Raw genomic sequence first — 12,117 nt, 5'->3', positions numbered from 1 at the left:
GATTTCATTCTATTTTTTACTCAACCATGAATTTAATTCAAGTACAGTAGTCAACCAATACTATTAGGGAGTGCCACACGTCAAAGAGTTAATTAAGCTACATGAGTATGGTTAGGAAACCAACCTGGCAGGACCGAGCACATCGAAGGAGATTCTAGCACATCGAGAATGGAGTTGAGCACATTGAGAATGGGATCCAGTGCTCTTGAACACCCAGTACAGCAGGCGTGGTGTTGTCATTCTATACCCAAGCCATGATATGCCTCAGGAGACACTCAAGACGTTGTCGTGCCTCCTATTTGCAAGATAGTGAGAAGCAGAGGATGTCAGTGGCCTCTTGGACCTTTGGCACGTCATACCGCTCTCATGTGGACGCCTCAGGAATCCTAACCAAAGTAAGCTTCATTTTTCATACACAACTCTTTGTGAGAATTCGACACACATCTCAACGAGACTTTCATCCTCAAGATTAATGCCTCCTTATTCTTTATTTTTCATACCTTTTAATAGAACACCATATCAGTGTAGATTTATATGTGCAAGCATTATGACTTTAGATACAAAGGCATATGTGACATATATGTTGACTTCACCCATAAATTAACACCCACAATGATAACAAAACGATTTGTTAAATTTGAGTAAATTATAACTTTTTAAAAACTGTAGGATCCAATTTGAAACTAAACCCAAATCATAAATATCAAATTTGAAATTACGCCAAGATCCTGAAATCTAAATTTGATTTTGCATTAAACTTTTAGATTGATATTCTGAAGAGTTTTTAAATCTTAAGTGGATTAATCTCTAAACTTCATATCAAAATTTTAAATTCTAGTCATCATAGCTAAATTACCACAATTTTGTATCAATTTACAAAATACTATAACCTACCTTTTCATATTTAAAATTGAAAGGTATCAAACACTAATTTACAGTATGCTACAACTTATTTTTTCTAAAAACACACGCCAACAATTATTTAAAAAGTCACACCAATTCGAAACTAAGCCTCGATCTCCCTCCTCCTTCCCACGTAGAAGAGAGAGAATATTTGGATTATTAATATCATAAGATTTGAAAGTTTAAAATAGATGGTTTTTGGATTTCTATTTAAAAAGAAAAAACGAAAAGTAGGAAACATGGTCCATCTTTTTCTTTTTCGATTCTTCTAAAATTAGTCCCAAACACAACTCCCTGCCACCCATAGAAGGTAGCAACAAATTTCGACGTGTTTGAAAGTGATTTTCACAGAGTAAAAATTACTTTTGTCATTTTTTAAAATCACTTGTATATCATTGTAAAAACATAATTATTCTAAAATGAAGTATTTTGGCAATGATAAAAGTGATTTTAGTCGTGCCCAAATCACTTTTAAAAATGTTGTGACGTTTTACAATGATACGTTAGTGATTTTAGATAGCTAAAATCACTCACAAACACGTGAAAAGAAAATTAATATTAGAGATTCCCTTCCAATACAACGCTCTGCCCACACATCTTGGGCTGCAAATTCTTCAACTTCAGACTTTCAGCCATACTCTTAAACAACGCCTGAGAACTCCCACTCTGCCTCTCATTCCATTGTGGCAACACTTCCACCACAACTTTTTGCAACAATTTCTTCTCAATACCCTCCTTCACAAGTTCTTCATCAACTCCCAAGTTTGCTCTCATGTCCCACACAACACTGTTCAATCCTTGGCTCTTGCAGTAATCTAGAATGTTGCCCAAACTTAACCGATCCAAGACTACCGTTTCGATCCCCCTCTCGGCCTCGGTCTCAGCCACTTCTTTGTCTGTCAAGACTATTACTTTCATGGCTGCATCGGTTATGTGAGGAACGTTGATCGAACCGTCGGGACTCGGTACAATGATCCAAAGGGGTTGCTTGGCTCCAGGTTCCTTGGATGCAGGAATTTCCAACTCCTCAGATGATGAGGTGGGAGCAATTAGAACGGCATTATATTCTTGCAATAGTTGTGAATAGTAGCCACCAGCGTCTGCAGCTCCTTCCCCAACTTGATCTAGAAAGCAACCGTTTAGAGAGAGGGAGTACCTGTGGACAGTCAGGTGTGGCTGTGTATTAGTAGTATAGAAACTTCAAGTGACACCTGGCTATATTTGGGAGCGTTGTTAGCATGGTTAAAAGTAATTTTTTTACGCTAAAAGCCATTTTTTTAGAACAGGGGGTCAGAGCTTCGCTCCCCTATACCCAAGGGCACCCGCACCAATCCCAAATCCCAAACCTAAGAGACATCAAAGATTTTTGGTATTAAGGTCATCAGAAAATTTGAACTTGCCACTCTAAACCAGTATGACCAAGAGATCCAAATCCTTACCAATTGGGCTGCCCCTTGGAAGCTTCTACGACTAAAAGCATTTCCCACCCAAATTTGTAGAGTGCTTTTGCAAAGATACTTGTTAGAAAACACTTGAAATTACTTTTAAGAATATAAAACGAAACACCAAATTCATTTGTTACTAAGCACTCCAAAACACAACTGCAGTCTTTTCCTAGGAGAATGGAAGTTACCTTACCTTAGAGTAAGAAGAGGATTTCCCGTCAAGATTTGATGAATATAGGCTTCATTAAGCTTCTTGCAGGAATCTTCTTCCACACTCACAGTGACATTGATTCCTGCCTCTGTTAGTCGTTGAATGCCTTTGGAAGCAACAATTGGATTCGGATCCACCATTCCAACCACCACCCTTTTCACTTTGGCTTTTATTAGAGCCTCCGTGCACGGCGGAGTTCTGCCATAGTGATTGCATGGCTCCAAAGTAACATATGCTGTCGCATTCTCAGCCAAATCCCCAGCCTCTCGCAGAGCAAACACCTGTTCATTTCATCTTTCGCTTAAAAAATCAGCAGCATTTTTAATCACAAAGCAGATGGCTAAGGCAACCATTTCGTTTTATATTTTTAGTTTTTCATTTTTGAGAAACAGTTGGTCTAACTCAGCCTTTTAAATTTAGCACACTGTAATTAAGAAAAAAGAAAATTAGCTAGGTTTTCTTTTAACATCAAACTCTAAAATTTTATGTCCTCCTCTCAATTTTTCTCTTTCTAATGCTTTTTCAGGCTGATGCGACGAGTCAAGTTGAACCTTTTAAGCTTTCAATTTTATAAATTAAACCCTAAACTTAGAAAATTTAATAAGTGCTACAATTTAAACTCTTTATTATTATTATTATTATTATTATTATTATTTTAAAGATTTGTGACCAGTTATCAGCGTGTAGCTATTTTTCATAAGTATCGTTTGTTTTAGTTTTAGGCACCCTTACCGTGGGATTTAAGTATTTTGTTCATAACTGATAAGTTCCGATGCTTTTTATTTGCTTGATTTGTGACCAAGTTTAGACTATCTTTGTGATTGAGTTTCTTTGACATGGTTTTGAGTTTTTAGATACTTGAATTTTATATGATTTATAGCTCTGTTCATGGGCAATTTTATCAATTTTAGTATTCAGGAGGTATAAATTCGAATATTAATTAAAATTTATGGTTAAAAAAGATGAAATTGAAAATTTAAGTTAAAATTGCCTTGCCCATCATTTGAGAGGTGAAAATAAACTTTCCTTCCTTTTCTATTAATTTTTCAAGAGAAAAAAAATCAATTTAACCTCGAATTCGGTAATTTTAACTTCAACTTTCAATTACATCAAATTAAACTCTGAATTTAGACCATTAATAAAATTTTTACTTCCACTCCATTAACTCATTAATTTTCACAAACAACCAGGTAAAATTTTTAAAAACACTAATTTCAATAAAAATCAAACTTTACCCAAAGTTAAGTTGCCTAATCAATGCACAAGATCAACTAGAGAATATTTATTTAAAAACACACAAAACTTAACAAAAAATTAGCTCCAGCGTTCTCTTTCTTTGAAGTCCCATCAATTTCCTACCAAACATGTTTTTTTTATATATAATATTTTTTAATGATTCTTCACACAAAAGTCTACTGCAAGGTAAAAATGGCCATAAATATTCAAGTTTAAGTTGAGAATTGCATTCACCCAACTTTCTAAGGTCCAATTTAATAAAATTGAAAATTTTGGATAAAAATTATATACATACATTTTCTAATTTTCTTTACCTCTTTTTACATCCTCGCTCTAAAACTTTTCTTTCTCCTCTCTCCAACTTTTCTCCCAACAAAACTTTTCCTTTTCCTCTCTCCTAATTTTTACATTCTCCCTCAAAACTTTTCTTTTTTTCTCTCTATACTCTCTCTCTAGTCATGTTTCTTTTCAATATTTAATTTTTTAAGCCAATGTGAATTTACTAATTGACAGATGTTTCTACGATCGATCAAGTTTGAATCTCTCCCACCTAATTTATTCAAAAAACAATTGAAAAAAAAAAGAGTTAAAATACATTTTTAAAAACTATAAACAGAAATAAAAGAACAAAAAACTTTATCAAAGGGCCTATAGAAACAAAACACATCAACCGTTGAAAGAGTAAAGATGGGGGAAGAAAAATGTGATTGGATTAGAGGGTTACCTCAGCGTGAGGCTGTCCTGCTTTGGGATGAAACCCTTCACCAACAATCTTCCCATCTTTAACAATGACACATCCCACCATTGGATTAGGGCTTGTATGCCCAATTGCCTTCCTTGCAATCTCCAATGATCTCCTCATATAAACCTCATCATCAACTTCAACTACACAATCGGTTTCTTCTTCTGCCACAGCAACACATCTGGTCTCCTGCCCTCTCCTTATTCTTCCTGATTCAACCCTCAATTTCACTGAACTGGAAACCCTAGATCTTGAACAATCATAGAGCCCGAGTTTTTCGCTCCGATTGCAGTGGTGGATTGATGAAGAGTGAGCACAATTGAGAGTTGATGTATGAACATAGTGCCGCGTTACTGAAAATTTTGGAGTTGGATTCCTTCAACATCAAGTAAGAACAACGAATTAGCTAGGTAAAAAGGATTGAGTTTATGTGGAGAAAAAAACCCTAACAGAGCCTGACTGATCCTGCTCCATTTTTTATGCCTTGGAAAATTTGACGGAATTCAAACTTAATAAAGTAGTAGGGATCCAGAAATTGTTTTCGAAAGTTCCAACTCCGTTTCATCAGATAGGCAGCAAGATGAAAATTAAGCAGGACAAAGAACAAAACTAACGAATTAATCAGGCAAAAAGGACTGAATCTATGTGGAGAAAACCCTAACAAAGCCTGACCGGTCCTGCTCCGTTTCTAATGCCTTGGAAAATTTGAAGAAATTCAAATTTGACAGAGTAGTAGGGACGGGAAATTTCAAGTAAAAGAGAAATGTGACGATGGATTGATTACACTGTCTTTCCTGAAATTGCTCCGGAAAGTTCCAACTCCGTTTTACAGCAAGATGAAAATTAAGCAAAACAAAGAACAAAAACAGAGCCATCAGATCAAAATACTTTCATCGATTGAAAAACAACTAGAACGACAAAAAAAGAGGTCTCCACTGGATCGACAAGCAAAGAATGGCGAAAACGAAACCAAATCAAGAAACAGAGCAACTGTGAAGTCAAATTGCGTCGATATTGATGAATAATTAAACCTGATTCTTCCTAATCGCGCGTCTGTGCATATGAGATTCATCAGAAAGTTACCGGCGGGAAAAGAAAACTCACCACACGGAGGAAAAGGAACTGAGAGCCGTGAATTGCGTCGGCATTCGGAGAAGCTGACCGGCGACGGCGAGAATCGGGCCGCCTTTCAACTCCTCTTTCTTTTGTCTTCTCTCTGCTACTGTTATGACTTGTAAGCTTCTTTGAAATTTGAAGGTTGACGTTTTTTCTAAAATTATATAATATTTTCAATCTTCAAAGAGAATAAATTTAATTAATGCTTCTAGATCTGTAATTAATGCAATGTTTTATAAAAAATCTCTTTCTCTCTCTTTTTCTTTTTTAATTATTGATTTTTCCAGAAAGTTCAAACTTTTTTTTTATATAACATGAGCATTTATTAGTCAAATCGAACATAGTTTAATGGTAATTGACATATATCTCGGTTGTGAAGTTGATTCTCCACTCCCACGTATATGAGTATTTATTAGAGCTATATCGTACCTCCAAAATAACTACTTCTTTTTTAATTATAGTTTAAAATTAAAGGGTTGTATTAAAATAAATTTAAAATTGATTGATCAAAATTACATTTAATATTTAATAGTTTAAAATTAAAGGTTGTATTAAAATAAATTTAAAAGTTGATCGATCAAAATTACATTTAATATTTAATAGTTTAAAATTAAAGGTTGTATTAAAATAAATTTAAAAGTTGATCGATCAAAATTCCATTTAATATTTAATTAGCACGCAAGAGTGAGGTTTATCATCATAAATAAGAAAGGAGAAGTGATACTTACCTCTATTAACAAATTCCCATTTGCGTTTGATTCGGATTTTGCTGAAGGTTTGGCTATGAGGGAAGATGTTTGTCTTGCTGATGAAATGGGTCTTGAGCCAATCATCTTCGAAGTTGATTTCCTTTTCATCTTTAAGCTTCTAACATCTGATTTGGAGGATGACTATGAGCTTCATGATGTTATTTATTTGGACCTCAATCTTGAGGTGACAAGGTTCAATGGACCCTACATAAGTCAATGTCACAGTGTCGTGGAAGACTCTGGAATGTTCTAGAGTTTTCAACCATGTGGAGAGACATTCATGGTTAATGAATGGTTATTCTGAGAAGTTTCCATAACTACCTTAGTGGGTAGTCATTCCTTGAATATCATCAACTATCACGTGGAGTAGTGGCTCCATGATTCTCACTAATCTCAGTGGGAATTTACATAGAGGGTTTCTGCGCCTATAAATTGGAGCTTGTGATTGTCCAAGTGTCCAATCTCGAAGGTCCAATCTGGGAGAGTCAATCACAGAAGGCCCATTTGAGTCCAAGTTGTACGAGGGAGTGTAGGCTCCCTAGGAAGAGTTAGATTCCTCTAGGTAAGACTCAGTCCCTTATGGGGGGATTGCTGTTCACCCAAGGTCTGTCTTTATGGAAGACTTTAACGAGAGAATTGAAGTCGAGTCTCTTGTAAGCTTAACCAAACATAGAGTGAGGCCATGGGTGATCTTGTTATTCTAAGTCGATGACTTTGGGCCTGTCAATAAGTGAATGACATGCTTTGTAGCATATATCCAGTATATGAGAATTGTATATATATGTTGGGAAAGAGGTTCTGATATGATTGACTTTACGTGGCTTTTGGGTGGGTGTGTGTTGTGTTGTCATGTTGATACTTGACGTGTGCATGCAACACATGTCAAACATGAGTAACGAGGATTGTGTAAACCTTGTGAAAGGTTATGTGAGTCACGTCTCAAAGAGATAGTTAGGAGAGACACTAACTATATGTTGTGAACCGTAGAGGTGCTAGTCGACCGACTAAGGTGAGGATTTTAGGCCGCACATCACGAAAAAATTCGTAGTTTTGAGATTTTAGCCTTGTGACATTCGATATCAAAGACAAGTTGTGTATGAAGGGATCCAAGTTACATTCAAAGGGACCCAAGTTGAGTCTATTGGAAAGTCAGGTTTCATTCAATTGGAGCTGGTTACGTTCAAACGGAAGCAAGGTTGCATCCTTGTGGAAAGCCAAGCTAGTTCAACTATGAAAAATCACACTGTGGATTGCGGAAGCTAGTGGATGATAACCACGGGTATCAGGACTACATTAAGATCAAGTGGCGCCAATACTACACACAATTGTCTTGGTGGATGACCAAGGTGGTTCGAAGTGTTAGTAACATCACTCACAACTTTGTTGGTGACTAGTGTCTCGAGAAATTTTGGAGACTCCATAGATCATGGAGTAGCTGGTGACCTACATGAATGTTTTACATGGTGGTGGAGTGTGTTTAACATGATCGTGAATTGAGAGACGAGAAAGCCTTCATGGAAGGAGTCCATGAATCAAGAGGATGATCGACTCAATCTAGTGTTCAATGATGTGATGACATTGATAAGCATGGTGAGTTCGAGGCTCGATGTTGTTTACACGAAAGACTTTGATAGAGGAAATTTTCATCAAAGCACAACCAATGTTTGAAAGTAAAGCATCTTGAATTGAAAGTTGCAACATTTGATTCGAGGGAAACCAACTAGCAGCAACACACATGAGGATGGGTGGGTAGACCAATGTTGTCAAATGGTAGTGGCCATTTGATGTTAGTGAGCTCTTGATGAGAGTCATGGTAAGGTAGTACCTTATAAACACCTTATATTTGCAAGACTCAAGATAGGAAAGAAGTTCATATTCAGCAATCTTGGAGAAGGATATGCTGGCGAGTTTTCAAAGAACGAAAGTGTTTTGGTTAGGGTGGTTGTGTCTTGGGGGATTGAGGAAGATACTCACAGGTATTGGATTGTGCCCATGATAGGTCAAAAAGAGCACGGTACCTAACGCTAGCTTAACCCGAGGTAGCAGGAGAGATGTAAATGACCACAAATGCAATGAAGTCTGTATCATTGGAAGACTCAATGTGCGATTGAGTATACTCGTAGGAGGGCGAGTATCGGTGGGAGATGAAAGATTTCTTACTATCGAAGGAGATCGAGTTAGGAAATGCTTTCTTCAATAAAGAAGACGAACTAGTGCTACAATACAATATTTTGCTGGACTTAGAGGCATGACGATGTATGTTTCTCCAGATCATGTGTTGGAGATAAACAACGCATGGTTGTGCATGGATAAATGCACATGTTGCCGAAACAAACAGACACCATAGGAGATGCGCATGGAAGGCGACATCACGTGTCGAAGTGACATGTAATACAGACATTGACATACCATGCAGGACAGAAAGTGCGAACACTAAGTGACGAGGAAGGTCATTAATTGCAGGTGCAGGACAAAGTCCTTGAACTCAATGAAGATATTGAAAACTTTGAGTAGTGGAGATTTGTCATTACCCCAATCTCAAGGCACACGACTTGGCTAAAGGGCCAAGGTCGAGTAGGCTAGGTGGTACACTCATGGCTGGCGCAAGGTGAGGCGACAACATGGTGTGTGAATGTGCAAATGACATCGCACGACGCTAGTATGTGATTAGTGCAAGGTGCACAAGCACTAGCGGGTTGGCCAGTGCAGCACATTGTGACTACAAAAAGGCTGGAGCAAGGCAAATTGCTGCAATTTTATAAACCGTGTTGTGATTCATGAACCGTTGCAAAAAAAACTACTATAATAGACCTATTTTCTGTAGTAGAACTATATGTTGTGAATCATAAAGATATGAGTAGGCTGACTAAAATAAAGACATTTAAAAGATCATAATTTGGATTTTAGCCCCGTAACTTTATCCAAGACATGAAATCTTTTCTCAACCCTTATAGTCGATTGTTCTTCAACTTTACAACAAGAGAGGATAATAGAATTATTGATGCATTGACTTGTTTTGCTTTGAAAATTGAAACTCCTAAGCATTTAGTTAGAAGATTAGCTTATGGAGGTTGTTTCATTGATTCAAAAGGAGACCATTCTCATTTTTTGTCTCTTACTTTTTCTGCTTTTACCTTTTTTACTCTAATATTTGATTTAGTCCGTTGACTCCTAAGTATTCACTGACTCATTTGATTGAGATGTTAATAACTTCGATGGAAGGTTGAAACTTGATGTGGTCTAAAATCCATGAAAAAGACATAAATTATATTACTTTGTTGTTTGTTGTTCAAATAATTTTTGCAATCTTTATTGGTAATTTAAATCCACTTCTAAGCAGAGGGTCCCAAAGGACACGTAGGATTTGGAAATGAAAATAAAAGAGGAAGCAAAAAAATAATGTGAATGCTCCTTCACCTTCTAAACTCGGTAAAGCAGCACACGATTTAAGTACAGTAGAAATCTTAAAATTTAACAAAAATAATCCAACAAGAATAGAACTCTAACTTAAATGGTAAAGTGAAATATATCGGAAAAAATTCAAATTTATGTTATATTTTAAGAATAGAATTCATGACTTTTTTTGAAAATAACACAACACAAAGTTTAAAATTTAACAAAAAAAAAAAAAGAAAATAGCATAATTCAATCGAGTATGTATATTTTTAAAAAGTCAAAATAATACTATATTTAAACATTAAATAAGAAAAATTACGATATCTTTAAAAATATAACTGACAGGTCTTTATTTTATTAAGGAAATCAGTTATTTTATTATTATCATTATTATTTTCAGAAATTGCAGTGGGTAACAATTTATGTATTTCAAAATATGTCACATGTTTTTTAAATTTTCAAATGTAGCAAAAAATTTCACTTATATCGGTAGTATATCAGACATTCATATGAATAGTATATTAGATGTATATCATAAATATTGCACAGATACTCATATAAGGAGTATATCGAATGTATATCACATACATATTACAAATATATTATACACTTATATCAGTAGTATATCACATACATATATTTGTAGTCAGATATATTACAAATGTATATCTTTTGGATAAAGTAGTTATTTTGAAATTGAACCTCGGTTTTTTTTAATGCTATATTTTAAAAAACTAAATGTAGTTTCCATTTTGCTAATTTTACTAAATGAGGTTCCATTTGCTCCATTTCCATATAGCTGACGGTGTGTGCCCATCCAACTCTCCCTCTAAGCGGGTTTTTTTACATATTTGTAACTATTCTTTTTTTTTTTTACAATACATTTTTATTTTGGTCCAGTTTAATGTTTCTATTCAGCGGACATGGTTTTTTGCAATAATTTATTGAATCCATTGTTTGGGCTCATAACAAATTAAAAGTTGCTTCTGCTACTCAGCCTAGAACCTTGAGCATTATCCAAGGACGTGCTCTGTAGGAGCAACCCATTACCTTCTGGGTGGAATTGCCACAACATGAGCGTTCTTCTTAACAAGAATTATTACAGTTGGATAACATGGCTAGGAGAATTTGAAAGGGATCATGACACTAAGATTTCCAAGGCTTAGCTGAGAACCCCATTACTCATCGTATTTGGTTTGGTATTGCTACCGCGCATGACTTCGAAAGTTATGATGATATTACTGAAGAACGTATTTATCAGAATATTTTTGCTTCTCATTTCAGACAATAAAAATATGATTCTATTTGGTTCCTAAATTTAAAATACTGACAATTTGGTCTTCCTAAAAAGTTCATAAATCAAACTTCACTGAGTATCTGGCATTAAATTAGATATTTATTAATTTAATATTATCTTAAATTTAGGTGGGAATTTTTTACCTTTCCCTCTCCTCTCTCTTTTCCATCCTTTCTCTTTCCCTCTCCCTACAAAAACCTTTTTACTCTCTTTGAAATCCTTCGGCAAAAAATTAATTCAATTTTTTTATCTGGTTTCTATATTAAAAATCGGAGCAATGGAAGAAGAAAATGCTTATAGGAAATCAAAATTAATCAATTAATATTAAATTAATAAATATCCAACTCATCAATTTCACGGTTAGCATTCCGTTAGTGACATTAATTTGACTCTAGGGACTTTAAACGTCAATCCGCTGTAGATAGATGAAGCTCTCTCCTTATCATCTCGTGTCAAATGCAACGAAAGATATTGTCCTTTCGGAAAGAAGCGGTACATAAAAAAGGCTAGCCTGTCCAAAGTCTAAGGGTAAGGGAACAAAAGTGTATTTTCTTTTTCTTTTTCTTTTCTATTTGTTGTCTCTTAAATTCAAGTCCTCTCTTCGCACATAATTTTGGCGGTCAATCACTTCTTATGATGTAAATTTTCATAAATAAATAGATGGAATGAAATCGTATTTTGTTATTCTCTATTTTCTCCTCTGTACATTTTTCTAAAAATATTTGAAAAAGTCAGATCTTTCCTCTAGAATATTTTTGGATTATCTAAAGGGATAAAGGATTTGAAGTCGAGAAAGATGAGATCTTTGAAAAATTTTCACACTATTCAGAATTCAAAGTTATCAAAATTTGAGAAAAGATGAGAAGATATTCGCACACCCTATTTGGGATTGTCAAATAAATTTTTCCTAACCGCTGTTTGAAATCATTTGGATAAATAAAGAAAAAAAAAATTTGAAATCCTAAATGATTTTGAATTGTTTAAACATTTTTCGAAATAGGTTCGCCTTTGTCAGGATTTTA

General features: G+C 35.1%; 1 protein-coding gene across 1 annotated transcript; it reads right to left on the bottom strand.

Annotated features, from left to right (window-relative positions):
- Positions 1-1,312: 1,312 nt before the first annotated feature.
- Positions 1,313-6,519, bottom strand: LOC111023071 (Cytidine/deoxycytidylate deaminase family protein). The gene is made up of 5 exons (XM_022300411.2): positions 6,382-6,519; positions 5,642-5,807; positions 4,520-4,913; positions 2,542-2,840; positions 1,313-2,059 (listed from the first exon to the last, which is right to left on the bottom strand). Exons 2-5 carry the CDS (start codon positions 5,683-5,685, stop codon positions 1,462-1,464), a joined length of 1,335 nt encoding a protein of 444 aa, XP_022156103.1. The 5' UTR covers positions 5,686-5,807; positions 6,382-6,519; the 3' UTR covers positions 1,313-1,461.
- Positions 6,520-12,117: the final 5,598 nt, after the last annotated feature.

Source organism: Momordica charantia (assembly GCF_013281855.1).
Source record: "Momordica charantia cultivar OHB3-1 chromosome 7 unlocalized genomic scaffold, Mcharantia_2.0 BLBB01000007.1, whole genome shotgun sequence".
In the NCBI taxonomy this organism is placed as follows: Eukaryota; Viridiplantae; Streptophyta; class Magnoliopsida; order Cucurbitales; family Cucurbitaceae; genus Momordica; species Momordica charantia.
Note: the sequence above shows the minus strand (reverse complement) of the source record. Positions and strands in the feature narration are given on the sequence as shown.

What these genes read in the sequence shown, in the direction of transcription:
- LOC111023071 (XM_022300411.2), bottom strand. Translation starts at nt 5,685, where the DNA reads ATGCCGACGCAATTCACGGCTCTCAGTTCCTTTTCCTCCGTGTG. An exon ending in AGTTCCTTTTCCTCCGTGTG is followed by an intron (nt 4,914 to 5,641) that starts GTGAGTTTTCTT and finishes TTGATGTTGAAG; the next exon opens with GAATCCAACTCCAAAATTTT. An exon ending in CAGGACAGCCTCACGCTGAG is followed by an intron (nt 2,841 to 4,519) that starts GTAACCCTCTAA and finishes TGAAATGAACAG; the next exon opens with GTGTTTGCTCTGCGAGAGGC.